Raw genomic sequence first — 17,609 nt, forward strand, 5'->3', positions numbered from 1 at the left:
AAGCAAGCAGTAGGTAAGATTAATAGAGCGATTTTGATGTCTAGTCGGTTTTGTTAATACGACACAAATATGCGTATTATGATATTTAACCAGGTGTGCCGTTAAACAAACTGAAGTTCTGCTTGACAAAGTTGTTTATTGCTCCTCCAGTGAGGGTGAAAACTGTAAAATTACAATCAAAGAGTTACAAAGAGAAAACTGTCAATATTACATAATAATCCAATCCATAATTCATACTATGCCAAATATAGAAAATTGAGACAAGGAAGGTTTTAAGGCTTAAACAATAAAAGACAGGTAAAAACTCTATAGATACATGATAACTGTTTTATCTCAACAGAATAAAATGTTATTAAATTGTGTAGTATACTGATAACAAGACATTATTGACAGAACTCGAAAGTAAACTTTGTTTTACATTATGCCAAATTGACGCATAGACAAAAACTTGCAGAAATAAACTGACTTAAGAAGATATGACAATAAATTGCAAGGTTAAAAATTGACAATCTGAAGATTATTAAAGCTTCCTACAATGCTTATACAAATACTTACTTCATAGTGCGTCAAAAATACACCAAACATGAATTGTGCAAATAATTCTCGAGCACATGTAAACAACGGAAGAACTATAATAAAATTCGAACCAATCCGGAAAAACAATTCCGTATTCACCACACTCCCCTTCCAATTTTTACAAAAATTGCCATTTATCTAAATAAAGACTTACACATAATTCAAAGGCATATGCTTTTGTATCCAAAAAATACATTTGGTTTATGTTGTAAACACAAAAATACAAATGTTGTAACAAGGATTATAGTTCACTTGACTACTGTGTTACAAATAAATGCATCATAACATCAAAATAAAAGCTTTGGAAATTTCTGAACACATATTGGCATACAACAATGCACAATAGGCCGCACAACAAATAAATCACTCACAATCAAGTAAATGAATCAGTTCTGTGATTGGTCTCACATATGAAGTACGAATGTCGTCATGAACAATGGTGACCTTGACCTTTCGAATGACATCGTTCTTGCTTGGGAATACTTCCTCGATGACACCAACGGGCCACATGTTTCGATGAGAACTGTCGTCCTTGACTAGCACCACATCACCGACCTTGAAAGTTGTCCCTGGCAACTGCCATTTCCTGCGAGTTTGCAGACAGTGAATGTACTCGAGCTGCCATCTATGCCAGAAGTTATCTGCCAGTTTTTGAACCAACTTCCACTGACTTCTCATAGCGTCTTTATCTCCAAATCCTGTAACGTTCATGGGTGTAGAGAAGTTATGTCCTTTCTGTGTAAGGATCATGGACGGAGAGAGAACAGATGGAGCTTCCGGATCACTGGAAATGGGTAACAAAGGGCGAGTATTCATGATGGCACTCACCTCACTCATGAAGGTATTTAGGACATCAAAGTTTAAGTCCTTCGGTCTGTTCTCCAACAGCAAAGCATCCAGTATACGACGACAGGAACCTATCAGGCGTTCCCAGACGCCTCCAAAATGATGAGCATAGGGCGGGTTGAAAACCCAGGTAGATCCACACTTTGTTAGATAGTCATGGACTGTCCCACTTTCATCAAAAGTTGCACTTATCCCTAGCTCCTTCATTGCCCCAATAAAGTTCGTACCCCTATCCGAACGAAACTGGCGTACAGGGCCACGAATCGCCATGAATCGTCTCAGGGCATTGATGAAAGCTTCACTACTCATATCTCCAACCAATTCTATGTGTACTGCTCTTGACACTAGGCAGGTGAAAAGAATGGCCCAATACTTGGATGTAGTTCTAACACCTCTGGTAGTTTTCTTTATAACGACTGGCCATGGTCCAAAGGTGTCTATCCCCACGAAACTAAATGGAGGCCCAGGCTCAACTCTTTCTAGGGGAAGGTCAGCCATTTTTGTCCATCCTAGATTCCCACGCAATTTCTTGCACAAAACGCATGACCTAATCAGAGAATTTACAAGTCTACGGAATCCAACAACCCAGAAACCCGCGCTTCTGATGGCTCCTTCCGTCATGTGCCTCCCCTGATGATGAACTTCTTCATGATAGTGACGTACTAACAATGTAGCAACATGGTTGTCCTTGGGAATAATAATAGGTTGTGTAGTTACGTCAGAAATCTTCATATGTTTGACTCGACCGCCCACACGCAGAATGCCATTTTGGTCTAACACTGGGTAAAGGGGAACCAAAGAGCTGTTCCGTGGTGGATGTTTTCCTCCTTTGATTGCAAGGATCTCCGATGAATATCTGTCATTTTGAGTCTGCTTAATAATAAAATGTTCAGCATCTTCTTTTAGGGCGACTGTATTTGGTTTGTCAGATTTGGTCCTACTCAAAAGACCTTTAAGGCGCGTAATAGCACGAACCAGACTTGCCCATGTAGAAAATTTTTCAAAGCGTTCACACCATGTAGACATACTTCTGGGTTGAGAAGAATCTGATCCCTGAGAAATGACTGTGGTCTTTGAACAAGTCACCTGTTTACGAACTTCCTCATCTGTCTCGGGATCAACAAGGTCATAGGTTGGAGGTTGGTCTGCACATTGTTCACTATTTCTCAGGAAGTTCGGTCCTAAAAGCCAGCTACTCAAAGGGAGTTCTCTGGTGCTGCAACCACGAGTCGCAATATCAGCTGGGTTCTGTTCAGACATCACGTATCTCCAGCATTCCGGACCACAGAATGACCGTATTCTGCTCACCCTATTCGACACATACACGTGAAATCTCTTAGCGTCATTGGAGATGTATCCCAAAACGACTTGGCTATCTGTGTAGAAGGTAAAGGCATCTTTGGAAACTTGCAGTTGTTCTCTGATAATTTCTGCCATCTCAACAGCCAGAACCGAGGCGCATAGTTCAAGCCTTGGGATCGTGTGCCCGTGTGTGGGGGCAACTTTGGCCTTCCCAAGAAGAAATCCTAACTCCGCATGTTCTTTGTGGAACACTTTCAAGTATGCCACGGCAGCCACTGCCTCCTTTGACGCATCAGAAAAAATGTGCACTTCCAAATGTGATGCCTGTTGTGTGGAAAGTTGGCAATACCTACGGGGTATATGAACCGTTTCAAGAGCATTAAGTGAATCTACCCATCCTTCCCATTTGATCTGAAAGGTGTTAGGAAGTAGGTCGTCCCAGCCAATTTTTGTAGTCATAGCATCCCGCAGAAGCATCTTCCCCACAACAGTCACCGGGGCTGTAAATCCAATGGGGTCAAAAAGGCTATTTATGACTGACAGGACACCTCGTCGTGTTAAAGGCCTTGGTTCCTTGTTTACTCTGAATATGAACTTGTCCATTTCAATATTCCACGCAATGCCCAAGCTCCTTTGTTCCGGTAAGTCGTCCTGCATTATGTTGAGCCCAATGAGATCTTTGCTGAGGTCCTCTTGTTGGAAATGTTGCAAAATCTCAACCGAATTAGACGTAATCTTGTGTAAGCGTAAGCGACCTCCATCATAGAGAGCATGTTGAGTGCGCTTAAGCAGGTCTACTGCCTCAGATACAGTACTAAAGCTCATCAGTCCGTCATCAACATAAAAATTATGAGAGACAAAGTGTTGAATGTCCAGGTCCGCAGATGAAACTGACTTCCTCAACCCAAATGTTGCCACTGACGGACTGGGACTATTCCCGAATACATGTACAGTCATCCTAAATTCCTCTAAAGGAGCCTTCAAGTCATGGTTAGGATGCCACAAGAAACGAAGGTGATCACGGTGGTCTCTCTTCACTCGGAAATTATGGAACATCTGCTCCACATCTGCCATCACAGCATACTTTTCCAATCGAAATCTCATCAACACACCTTGTAAGTTGTTGGAAAGATCTGGTCCTTTCATCAAGGAATCATTCAAGGAGACTCCTTCATAGCGTGCAGATGAGTCAAAGACAACCCTTATAGATCCTGGTTTCTTTGGATGATAGACGCCAAACATTGGCAAATACCATCGTTCTACGTCATCTTCAAGCACAGGTGCTTTCTCTGCATGGCCCCTATTGAACAGCTTTACCATAAACTCCTTGACATGCTCAAACTTCTGGGGGTTGTGTTGTAGGTTCTTGTCGAATGACCTTGCACGCTGCAATGCCTGTAGTTTGTTGTCAGGTAGGCGTGGACGATTCTGTTTAAAAGGAAGGGGGGCCACCCAGTGTCCACTGTCATCCCTCTCGAATGATGTGTCCATTAACTTCAGGAATTCTCTGTCTTCTATCGACAGTCCTATCTTTTCATCATGTTCAGTTTTCTGGAACAGTCTATCTTTAACTAACAACTCGTTGTTACATGGTTCAAAGGTTGAGGGCCTACCATTCCTCAACGCAAATGTTTTGAAAGTCCTGACTTCTGGCAGGTGGGCTCCACCAAGACAAACTTGGCCAACAATGACCCATCCTAAGGCAAGCCTCTGTGCAAATGGCTCATCTTCCTCCCCAACTATCTGCTCATGAACTATGTGAGCACTCGTAAGGTCTCTACCTATCAAAAGTTCTATGTTCGCCGTTTCAATAAGTGGGGGGACTTCAGATGCAATGCACTTCAGGTGCGGATACTGCGTCGCGACCTGGCAGGATGGAATTTCATCTCTATTACTAGGTAAGTCATTACACTCTATCAAATCTGGAAACTTCAGCTGACAAGTGCCATCTAGGGATTCAACTGTGTAACCAGTACCAACTCTTCCAGTTGCCGAAACTGTTCCAGTGCAGGACACAAGTGTATAAGGGACATCACCACCATCATCCTTGAAGTAGTTGAAGACTGAGGAAGTGGCCAATGACCGGTTGCTCTGGTCATCGATAATCGCATAAACCACCATTGACTTCCTTGGATTAGCAATTGTGCTAACTCGAACAGGTACTATCTTCGCACAAGACTTACTCATTCCATGCACCTTCGTACAGGCTGAAGAGACAGTGGGTACGTTCTCCCCTTCATAAGGATTCCCCCTTTTGTCCTTCACAGCATATTGTTCAGAATCTTGTGTCTCTGTTGATTCTTCATGAAGGGCTGTGGGATGTGATGATGCTTGACACACACTACACTTGACGTCTGCTTTACAGTTCTTGGCCCTATGCTTCTTGCCGCTGCAACATTTGAAGCATATTCCATTTGTCAAGATTATTTTCTTACGTTCTCCAATAGACTTTTGGCGAAAAGGTACACAGTTGTTCAAAGAATGTTGACTGTTCTTATGTAGTGGACACATGTCTGACACATTGGTAGAAATGGCCTCTGTCTTTCTAGCCTGTACTTTAGGCACTGGGAAAGTCTTGTTCACAGAAAACTTGCCAGAGGTTTGTCTAGGCTGCTGTGCTTGGAAGTTTGACTGTTTCCTGGCGCCTTTCTTCTCGAACTGAAATGCGGGATCATTCTTCATTTCTGCCGTATTTTCCAGAAACTTGAGGAAAACTGAAAAAGGTGGATAGGTCACTCCAGCACTTCGCTTGTATTTTGTAGCCTCTGAAGTCCACTTGTCCTTCAGGTTCCATGGAAGTTTTTCAACAAGTTCATTCACACCTTTCTTAGAGTCAAAGTAACTGAACAACACTCCAAACTGAGGTTGGCTCTTTAATGATGCGATTTCAGATGCTAGATCTGCTAAGTCGTATAGTAGATGAAAGTGATCTGAGGTAATTTCTGGAAAGTCCTTTATTTTCTTAAGAATGTAGTTTTCAATCTGTTCCGCAGCTCCAAAGCGCCTTTCTAGTCTTTCCCAGATTTTCTTGATTGCTATATTTGGACTGCTCGCGTTGCAGGCTCTTATCGTCTTAGCTTGCCTCGAAGATTCTGGTCCAAGTTTCTCACACAATAGCTCCAGTCTTTCTGTGTCTGTAGCCCCAAGCTCTTCCATAATGCCGTTAAATCCCATCTTCCAGGAAATAAACATCATTGGATTATCATCGAATGTCGAGAGTCTTGATAGTATTAAGTCTCTTTTAACTAGGTGTTTTGTGAACACGTCGATCATTGATAGTCCATTCCCTGGTGGTACAAACGGTTGAGCTTCAGGATTCAACTGTGTCCTGGGGACATTGTCATTAGAAGGGGAAGAGAAAGACTGTGCAGGTGTGGACATTACTACAGCCTCTTTCTGTGAATCATCAATTTTTGGACTGTTTGTCTCGGAGACCTTTCCTGCATTTTCATGCTTCTTGCGTTCCTCCTCGTACCTTGGAAGAAGTTCTAAGTATTCTTCAGTCTTCGACCTGCTTGACAAACTTGGCGCAAGCTCTCGTAAGTGTGGTTCATCTTTTAGGACACTTAGTTCACTTTCAACCATCTTCATCTCTCGCTGTGCTCTAAAGCGTTTCAGTTGTGCTTCAAGTGCTAACTCCTCATCTAGATGTTTCAGCATGGTGCGATGAGCTTCTAATTTCGCCTCTTTCTGTCGAAGAATGGACTCCATAGAGCGGTTGGAAGCCTTACTTGAAGAAATCGTCCGCTGAGTAAGCGCTCTAAACGACTTTTGTGACATGTGGTCTTCTTCTTTAGGAATCCTTGATTGATTTACCAGCCGCTCAATCCTGCTTCTAGCCACATTCACTTTTGCCAGTAAAGTCTCTTTAATCAACAAATGTGATGCAAGTTCATTTGCACTTTCCTCTGATCTAGTAGCTCTTAAGTATTCACAGAAAGAATTTGACTCCTTCTCGTACGCATCGAAGCCTTTCTTCAAAAGCTCGTCTACTGATTTAAGGGTACTAGCGTCACTGCTTGATCTGTCGATTTCATCGAAACATTCCCTCCATTCATTCCTAATGTTGCTCAATTTGCGTTGAAATGTCTCTACCCTCACTTCGTACTCCTCTTGAGCCGGTACAGTCAACGTTCTATAACGTGAGCTTCTTCTTAGAGGGTCTGCAGACAAACTCATCCTGGTGACTCCTATGTGACTTTCTATGAATTTTCACTGTGCCGTTAAACAAACTGAAGTTCTGCTTGACAAAGTTGTTTATTGCTCCTCCAGTGAGGGTGAAAACTGTAAAATTACAATCAAAGAGTTACAAAGAGAAAACTGTCAATATTACATAATAATCCAATCCATAATTCATACTATGCCAAATATAGAAAAATTGAGACAAGGAAGGTTTTTAGGCTTAAACGATTAATGACAGGTAAATATTCTATAGATTCATAATTACTGTTTTATCTCAACAGAATAAAATGTTATTAAATTGTGTAATATACTGATAACAAGACATTATTGACAGAACTCGAAAGTAAACTTTGTTTTACATTATGCCAAATTGACGCATAGACAAAAACTTGCAGAAATAAACTGACTTAAGAAGATATGACAATAAATTGCAAGGTTAAAAATTGACAATCTGAAGATTATTAAAGCTTCCTACAATGCTTATACAAATACTTACTTCATAGTGCGTCAAAAATACACCAAACATGAATTGTGCAAATAATTCTCGAGCACATGTAAACAACGGAAGAACTATAATAAAATTCGAACCAATCCGGAAAAACAATTCCGTATTCACCACACCAGGCGTATAACACCAGTATGAGCTGTATTCTCTATTTGCTGGGACAACTTTTAACAGATAAAATGTTATTTTTGAAATGTGCAAATAAACAAAATTTTGCATTCAAAGAAACAATAATAAATAAGTCATTTTTAAGAAAACAGGAGCAAACATTGAATGTCTAGTCTGATTTGTTACGCCTTGAAGTTTTGACGTTTTTACACGTAAACGACATATGCAATAACGTCAGAAAAGTATTTGGTATATTTTGACGTTACAAAATCTGCCCCAAATCTGTGCGCGACGTCTTATGTGATAGTAAGGTGACCGTCCGTCTGTAAATATTTTTTCAAATTCTCTAACAAATTTCAATATAGCTTGACACACCAATAGACTACACTAAGATACATAATTTTTTGCATCGGTGTTTTATTTCAATGAACGGTGTTGCACTGGTTACTAAAAATAGACATTTCTCTGAAATTCCTTTAAAATGCTATTCCTAGTTTTAATCTGATTTCAGTATTACTTGGCACACAATTCGACTACACTAAGATACATAACCTAGTGCATCGGTTTTTGATTTCGATGAACAGTGTTGCCATGGTTACTAAAAGTAGAAAATGTGTGAAATTCCTTTAAAACTCTAATCCTCCTACAGTTTTGGTTTGATTTCAATATAACTTGGAACACAGTTAGACTGCATTAATTAAGTTATATAATTTAGTGCAGAGTTTTCTTGATTTTGATGAACGGTATTGCCATGGCTACTAAAAATAGAAATTTGTGTAAAATTCCTTCAAAACGCTACACCTTCTACAGTTATGGTCTGATTTCAATATAACTTGGAACACAAGTAGACTACACTAAGATACAAAGCTTAAAGCATCGGTTTTTGAATTCGATGAACGGTGTTGCCTTGGTTACTAAAAATAGAAATTTCTCTGAAATTCCTTTAAAACGCTACTCCTCCTACAGTTATGATCTGATTTCAATATAATTTGGCACACAAGTAAACTACATTAAGATACATAATTTTGTGCATTGTTTTTTTTTTGTTTTCGATGAATGGTTTTGCCATGGTTTCTAAAATAGAAATTTCTCTGAAATTCCTTTAAAACGGCTACAGTACAACTCCTACAGTTTTGGCCTGATTTCAATATAACTTGGCACACAAGTAGACTACAATAAGATACATAATTCTATTTATTGCTGCATGTTGTAAAGTTTCAAATCCAGGTGTTACTTTTCCTTTAACATATGTTGAGATCAGTAGAGCTACAGTGTCATCAGAGACTTCTGGTTTTCAAAATCAATATCGGAATTATTCACTACTAGGATAGTCGTTTCTTTGTAATAAAAAAAACAATGCACTTCAAGTTTGCAGTAACATAGTCCTTCAATTTAAAACGGGTTTACCAGTTGACGCTTTAACTAAACGGTATCATCAAGATCATTTATTCCAATTTCCCTTGATCTCTGTAGTGTTAAAACGGATAATAAAGTAGCTATACTTCTGACTTTTTAAAGTTACATTTAATTGTTCTTATACCTACAAAATTTAAAAAAAAGCAGACAAATACACTATGAGATTCAATGTCAAAGAACATTTTATAACAAGAATTCTAGAGTTACATTTTAGACCAAACTGGTCTTGAATTAGACCATAAAGACATATCCTTCCTTCAAGATCTTGACACACTTCTAAATTTTGGCAATTAAAAATAGCTTTGACCTACTTTTAAGTAAGGAGTTGATCATTATGTCGCTGGTTCGAACCCTACTGTGGGCAGTGGAGACCAGTCCTTCGGATGAGACCATATAAACCGAGGTCCCGTGTCGCAGTAAATGCTGTCACGTAAAAGATCCCTCAATGCTCAGTTGTCCTGAGTGCCGAGTATAGGACAAATGCAGCTTACCGTCGGCAAATGGTGGCGTCTCCATATGAGTGAAAAATTCTCGAGAGGAACGTGAAACAACTTACAATCAATCATTCCGTCAATTGACTTACTTTAAGAAAGAGTTATTATGTTTAATAACTCTTGTTATGTTTATAAGAGAGCTAGTTATGGTTTTACTACATTTGTTTTTGTGTTATTTCCTTTTATGTTGGATTGCGTTTGGTTTAATGTTATTTCTAGATCTTAAGGCGTGTTATGATAATGTCTTATCTAAAAATTCAAGTTTACTATTAAATTTCTGAAATTGTGAAATAGGTTCTAGACCTAAGCTACGGAATACTTTATCAATATCATCAAAACACTTTAGACAATTATTCTACAAAATAAATAAAACTCTAGACTTTGACATTATAGAAAACTGCTTTTGAATATAATTGGAATTCTAAAATTTAATTACTTTGTCATTTGTAATTTGCAAAATAATTGAGTGTAATTACATTCTGATTGTACACTAAGTATACAAAATATATTTCAACAAGGATGGGCGATTTTCTGATTGACTGTATCTATGAAGTTTTTTGAAGATCAAATTGTATCTTTTAATAAAGATTTGGAATCCTAATGGTAAAAATTGCATACCTTTACTGACAAATTTATTTTCTCATATTTACGAAATTCAATCATTCAAAAACTTTTACAAATAAGAGACCTCTTGCCGCGGTCTTTAATTCTACATTTATATAATATATATAATCATAGTTTACATCAATATCTATACTTACCTGCATCAACTTTTTGCATTTTCCCCGGGCTGCCTACGATTTTGCCTGAACTTTTGAGACCACCCCTGTGGTATCATACACTATGTGTATACCCATAATGCGCTAGCACTTCCGCTTCAGTTTTGTTCGGGCATCTTGGAAGAAAACCGCGCGTTTTCTTCTGTGATTAATTTTTTTTCTAAGCCTGCGATTAACGATGTCTGATTCGTACAAAATATGTAAAAAGTGTAACAGAGAAATGACAGTTTTAGACGATCACGCAGAATGCTATCGACATCGCGTCTGCAATGAAGCGTTTCCCTGTGAAGTTTGCATAACTTGGACAGAGGAAAAACGGGCGTTAATGAATAAAATGATTGAATGCAAGAAATCTGAAACTGGTAAGAAATCGGCCACGGTGTCAAATCCAGCGACAGAAATTCCCTCTGTGGGGAATAATACTTGTTCTGATTCACAAGCTTCCTCTGCGGGAAACGTAGTTGTATCAGAATCGCTATATCTCTCGGACGAGAGACAAAATGGCTGCAATTTGACACAGGGGTTTTTCCCATCACAAATGAGTAATTTACCCCCTTTCATGCTGGGAAGTTTTGAAACTCAGTGGCAGCAGTATCAAGAAATTTTCATGCGAAATTTGATAGACGCCAGAGTTAAAGAATTAGTACATGGCGCAAGTAAACAGACTGAAAAACCGTCTGCTACAAGTTCACAGAGTAAGTCTACGAGGTTCGATAGATTTCGACCTTCAGATGATCAACACTCAAGAGAGTCAGATGATGAGGATCTTATCAGTCACAGAGGTGACAACGATCCAGTTGTGAACAATTCACAAATTGACGATATTGTTCAAGTCCATGATGAGGACAACCAGTCTGAGTTTGATAACTCTGTTGCAGATTCTGTGCATACAGACTTTAATGATTCATGTACAGTTGACTGGAAAAATTTTGTTAAGAAGGTTACTTCTGAATTGAAAATAGATTCTGAGAAAACTTCTGAAAATCAGGATCGAGTTTTCAAGTCGTATATGTCAGAACGCTTGATAGGGTCAAAAACGTGTACCCAACAACAAGCATTGCCTCTAGACGGTTACATCTTGAACACGTTAACGGATTGATGAAGAGTTCCAGCGTAAGGGTACAATACGCACTTACAAAGCTTCAGATGATGAGAAGTACAGAGTAACATCTGCAGATTTTGATAAATATTGCACAACGCCACGACTTGATGATAACATCGAGGACAGTAGCTTTGCAAGGAAAGGTAATAAAAATTCTTACAGTTTCCGTAATCAAACATTGCATTCACGTAACAATGAGTTGTGGAAGATAGATCAAGAGTCGCGTCTTCTTCTGAGAGAGTTGACTTATGCTTCTCTTATTACCTCGTATGTGGATAATGTAGTATCTGATGAAGACAAGACAGAGGCCCTTCAAGCACTGATGCAAGTTTTTAAGTCGATGGCTGATGTTACTTCACGTATCTTAGTGGGTGCAGTTGCGGCACGAAGAGCCATTCACGTCGAAGATCTCGCATTTAAAAACAAGGCAACTGAAAATAAACTCCTTGTACAGTCTACTCTGAATCCTAAACTCTTTTGTGGGAAATATTTTGACATCCTTCACTCAAGTGCAGAAAGTTTACGGGATGCTAAAGAAACACAACACTTGAGAAATTCAAAGCAGAGAGATGGTTCTAACCCGAATTCTGCAAGAAAGAGGAAAAGAGAAGAGTCAGCTGGTACTTCAGAGCAGAAAGAACAGCAACCAACTGTTGCAAAGAAGGGGAAGTTTTCTACTGACAGAAATGCAAAGACTGGCCTGGGAAGAGGGCGAAAGTTGAATTCTCAGGTTTCTTTCAAAAACCAAAATCGTAGCTCCGTCCAAGATCGTTTGGGGTTTCGTCCCCAGAAGTAAGCTTACAAGTTCAACTAGAGACTCGCCTACAGTTGCAGAAATCAGCCAAAGTAGGCTGTCGGATCCTTTCTTACCACAGGGAGTGGATGAAAATTACATCCGACGAATGGGTTTTAAAAATAGTCCAGGAAGGACTCAAGCTTGTTTTCCTAAACCATCCTCCAAAGACTGGAGTAAGAATCACAAATGTACAAAATGTTGCTCAAAAACAATGTATTTTAGAAGAAATAGAAAGTTTATTAGAAAAACATGCCATAGAGACTGTTCCAAAGGCCCAGGAAGGTCACGGGTTTTACAGCACCTTTTTTGTAGTTCCAAAACGAGACGGAGGGTACCGTCCAATTCTCAATTTGAAACCCTTAAATGTTTTTCTCCACAATCAGCATTTCAAGATGGAATCTCTGAAGTCAATCATACAAGCTTTGAATGTAGGAGATTGGGTTGCATCAATAGACCTAAAGGATGCATATCTACATGTTCCGATTTATCCAGAGGACAAAAAATACCTCAGATTTTGCATAGACAACAACCATTATCAATTCAGGTCAATGCCGTTCGGTGTTGCAACAGCTCCAAGAGTATTCACGAAACTAATGGCAGCTATAGGAGCGCATCTCAGAAGTCAGCAGATTTTCATTTACATGTACTTGGACGATTGGCTGCTAAAAAATGCAGATCAAATGACATTAATGCACCAACTTCAGAGAACTCTGTTGCTGCTGATGGATTTAGGTCTGGTGATAAATCAATCAAAATCAATACTACAACCAACTCAACAGATTACTTATCTGGGAGCTCTATTTCACCTCCAACGTGGTGTGGTTTACCCAAGTTTGGACCGTTTCCACAGTCTTTGTGGAGTAATTTCAACCATGGTTACAGCTTCCTTTATCCCAGCACATACTTTTGCGCCCAATTCAATTCTGCCTATTATCCCAGTGGCGTCCACATTTGGACAACCTGGAACACATGATTCAGGTCAGCGAATTACTCATTCCACATCTACTTTGGTGGACAAAGCAAGAAAACGTCCTTGCGGGGACATCTATCCTGAGTTTCAAGGCAGATCTAACATTGTGGACAGATGCCTCATCTTACGGATGGGGAGCCCACCTAGAAGATCGCAATGTGTCCGGCAGATGGTCAGTGGAGGAACAACTATCACACATAAATCTGTTGGAACTCAGTGCAGTGGAAAAAGCCCTTCATCACTTCAAAAACAATGTCAAACACAAACAGATCCTATTGAGGACAGACAACTCAACAGTAGTGTCCTACATCAATCGCCAGGGAGGAACAAAATCTCCAGCCCTGTGTATGTTGACATGGAGGCTTCTGCATTGGTGTCGACTTTGGGGTGTACAACTTCATGCAGCCCACATTCCCGGGAAAAGGAATGTAATAGCCGACCAGTTGTCCAGAGGACGACAAATTCCGAAAATGACAGAATGGAGTCTCAATCAGGGAGTAGTTCAGCAGATTTTTCACATTTTCTCCACTCCAAACATAGATCTGTTTGCGACAAGGGAAAATCGGAAACTAACAGTTTTTTGTTCTCCCTTCCCGGATCCTCTAGCATGGGGATGCGATGCTCTAGCTGTAGACTGGATAGGAATGTTTGCATATGCATTCCCGCCACCAATACTAATTCCAAAAGTGCTGAAAAAAGTAGAACAGGAAACGTGTGTGCTTCTTCTCATAGCTCTGTTCTCACCAAGATAGTCGTGGTTTCCAGACCTACTCAATCTATTAATAGACTTTCCAAGGGAACTACCAATAATAACAAACTTGTTAACACAAAAGAGGGGACAGTTCATTCATCCAAGTCCAGAAAGTCTACATTTGGCCGTTTGGAAAATTTCAAACAACGAAGACTTGCGAATCAATTTTCTGAAAAAGCTAAGTCCTTCATCTCCAACTCTCGCAGAGAATCAACAAGAAAAATGTATGATGCTAGACTACGAATCTACAGAGAATGGTGCACCTCAAACCAGAAAGAAAGATCCTTTTGAGGCCTCTGTAGCTGATTTGGCCGACTTTTTCATCCACTTGCATGAAGAACGCAGTTGTAAGCCAAACACTATTACAGGTTATAGATCGGCTATAGCATCTATTCACAAAGGTTGGAATAACAGTTCTGTCAGTAACAATACTGATATATCGAAATTAATTAAAGGAATCTATAATTCTGAACCAAATGTACGACCATTACTTCCAAATTGGGATCTACCATCAGTTCTATGGAAATTGTGTGATTATCCTTTTGAACCAATGAATTCTTGTGATATGAAGTTTCTTACTTGGAAAACTGTGTTTCTAGTAGCATTGTCAACAGCTTCTAGAGTGAGTGAAATTCATGCTCTTTCTACGGGAGAGACGCATTTGCGTTTAGAAAGGAACGGAATTCGACTTTTACCAAATATGCAGTTTTTGGCCAAAACTCAAAGATTGGGAAAGCCATGGAAACCTATGTTCATACCAGAATTCAACACCTTTGCACCAGACAGTCGAGACTTGCTTTTGTGTCCATGCAGAGCATTAAAAATATATCTGGAAAGAACAAAGTCTTCTCGTGGTACTGAAAAGTGTTTGTTTTTGACTTACAAATCAGATCTACAAAAACCAGCATCAAAGAATTCCATATCAAGATGGATTGTATCTCTGGTCAAATTTGTTTATGAACACAGTGACAGTAGTGAACCTTTATGTAGCATACGTGCACATGACACAAGACGACTGGCAACTTCATGGGCCCTTTTCAATGGAGCAACAGTAGAAGAAATTTTACAGACGGCTCATTGGGCAACAGAAACCACTTTTACTTCATTCTACATGAGGGATGTTCCTAAAGGTGAAGCTCGGTTTGTCAAGTCTTCAGTCCTTGACACATCCAGATGGGCAAAGGGAAAAGAATAGAAATAAAGTACACCTGTAATGGTGAGTGCAATCTTTATTTTTACTATTTTTATAGTTAGTAAATTAACTTAATCATTGTCCCGCCCTATTTCTGCTACAAATTCTGCAAAAAGTTGATGCAGGTAAGTATAGATATTGATGTAAACTGGAGGTTTTTAAATGTAAAACCCCTGTTTACGATATATCTATACTTACCTGCATCACCCACCCCTTTTAAGTTATTTATTTGGGTCCTAGTTCTCTAGGTCCTCACAAAACTGAAGCGGAAGTGCTAGCGCATTATGGGTATACACATAGTGTATGATACCACAGGGGTGGTCTCAAAAGTTCAGGCAAAATCGTAGGCAGCCCGGGGAAAATGCAAAAAGTTGATGCAGGTAAGTATAGATATATCGTAAACAGGGGTTTTACATTTAAAAACCTCCAAAGTGTTTTATATCAATTTAAAATCCTGCGTTAACTGGTTTTCTTTTTTTTTTTTTTTTTTTTTTTTTCTTGTCGCAAAACATTGCATGCTGCATACATATTCACGGTATATAAACACAGCGATCAAACTTGCAAAACTATTTTGTATATCTGGTTTGATGCACAAAGTGAGGATTATGTATATGGATAAAGAAATTTATTTAATTCATGTTAATAATTATTATTTTTGGGATATTTCTAAGAAAAAATTATGAACATAGTGTAATACAACACTTTTATCTTTAAAAATATCCCACATACAAATTAGTTTGTAAAACAGTATATATGACTTGCTTTCATTATTATACATGTACAAATGTAATTGTCAAACTCTGGTATTTAAAAATTTAACTTTATTTTACATTTACATTGATTGATTGATTGATTGTATACTGTTTAACGTCCCTCTCCAGAATATTTCACTGATATGGAGACGTCACCATTGCCCGTGAAGGGCTGCAAATTTAGGACTATGCTCGGCACTTACGGTCTTTGAGCAGGGAGGGATCTTTATCGTGCCACACCTGCTGTGACACGGGGCCTCGGTTTATACGGTCTCATCCGAAGGACCGCCCCATTTAGTCGCCTTTTACGACAAGCAAGGGGGTACTGAGGACCTATTCTAACCGGATCCCTACGGGGCCATTTAGATTGAAGAGTAGATGAAATTCTGATTCTTATACAATCAAACTAGCTGTTAACCATACAAATGGTCATGATTCTTTTCATTTGTCAAGGAAAGGTACGTTTTAAATTTTTAAAAACATCAGGGAAAAACCCTTCAGAATAAAAACACATTTGTAGGAAGTCGCCCGCGTGGCGCAGTGGTTAGAGCGTCTGCTCTAGAGTCGCGGCGTAAGGAGTTGATCCTAACGTCGCTGTTTCGAATCCCACTGAGAGACATGGAAACTGGTCCTTCGGATGAAACCGTATAGACCGAGGTCCCGTGTCGCAAAACACACACCCTCTCACACACCTTCACACACACACACACACATTCGATATGCAAGAGCATGCTCTACTTAAGATTAATTTCTAAAACGAGTTAAATTATTGACAAACAAGTTAATGAAACAAGAATAAACTAGAGATGCTGTGAGCAATTACCTTACTAAATAATACCCCCGCTTCCCATATGAGTACAATGGCAGTGTCCATTTTTTTGCTGTGGGGAACCAAAAATATATATCAAATCAAAAAATAAAATAGGAGGTGCACAATGGCAATATGTATTAAAGATTCTGTGAAAGTTTCATCAAATTTAATTCAGTATGGTATGAGAGGAGTTGCGGATAAGAGATGGGTATGCCAGAGCGTAACAGACGGACGGACGGACATACTGATTAATATACCCTCCCCCTTTTCAAGCGGAGGGTATAAAGGGTCTCATTTGAATTCATCATTTCATAAGTTCTATGGTCGATACAATGACCTTTTCAGCAAATACAATTTATCAATGAGTCAAATGCTGACTGTTTTCATACTACATGTTATTGTTAGTTCATTATCTATACACTGTATTGACAACGGATTTTTCCGTAATTTCCCGATCATGACTAGGAGATCACGGTGGGTGTGACCGGTCGGTAGGGGATGCTCATTCCTCCATGGTATCTTATCCCATCTCTGATGTTTTGGAGGTTCGTGTTTGTTCTGCTCCTTTTTTGTATTGTTTTATGAATTTTTGATTTTGAATACTGTTCGTTATCGATCTCGATCCATGTGTTTCATTACTCTATGCATAATTGGAGATAAAATGCCACATTTTTGTGACTGGGGGTACCTACAAATGTGCAAAAATAATTATGAGCACATAAGGGGCCAATTGCAAGCGCAATTGCACGATCTGAACGGTCACCAGTCATGTCCCTGATAATACCTTGTTCGGCCCAATGGTTTTGCCAGCACTCATAAATCCATTTGCCTCTAAAATAAATGCATATTCCCCCGTTAGTTCCACCAGAGCTATCTGTGAATAGTTGCATTGTGCTGTTGTAAATCCAAGGCCGGGAAGATGTGACAAATACCCATTGTAAAGATTGTAAAAAAAAAAATCCGTACTGTGAGGTCAGATTTGATGTTCTTTGTTATCCTAATTCTGTGATGCTGTTTAGTACATTGT

At 39.3% G+C, this 17,609-nt stretch overlaps 2 protein-coding genes and 1 pseudogene across 2 annotated transcripts in view; 1 reads left to right on the top strand and 2 right to left on the bottom strand.

The window, feature by feature from the left end:
• Positions 1–939: 939 nt before the first annotated feature.
• LOC134247915 (uncharacterized) lies at positions 940–6,903 on the bottom strand. The gene has a single exon (XM_062730339.1). The coding sequence runs from the start codon at positions 6,901–6,903 to the stop codon at positions 940–942; it is 5,964 nt and encodes a 1,987-aa protein (XP_062586323.1).
• A 3,269-nt stretch (positions 6,904–10,172) lies between these two features.
• On the top strand, positions 10,173–12,111 carry LOC134247762 (uncharacterized; annotated as a pseudogene).
• Positions 12,112–17,348: 5,237 nt separating this feature from the next.
• Positions 17,349–17,609, bottom strand: part of LOC134248002 (uncharacterized) — a 6,105-nt gene continuing 5,844 nt past the window's right edge. Inside the window, exon 2 of the mRNA XM_062730450.1 lies at positions 17,349–17,456. Within this exon, the coding sequence (XP_062586434.1) occupies positions 17,349–17,456 (108 nt within the window). The remainder of the gene's footprint in view (positions 17,457–17,609) is intronic.

Source organism: Saccostrea cucullata, unplaced genomic scaffold, assembly GCF_032062105.1.
Source record: "Saccostrea cucullata isolate Sc308-1 unplaced genomic scaffold, CSIRO_AGI_Scuc_v1 ctg2817, whole genome shotgun sequence".
In the NCBI taxonomy this organism is placed as follows: domain Eukaryota; kingdom Metazoa; phylum Mollusca; class Bivalvia; order Ostreida; family Ostreidae; genus Saccostrea; species Saccostrea cuccullata.

What these genes read in the sequence shown, in the direction of transcription:
- LOC134247915 (XM_062730339.1), bottom strand. Translation starts at nt 6,903, where the DNA reads ATGAGTTTGTCTGCAGACCCTCTAAGAAGAAGCTCACGTTATAGAACG.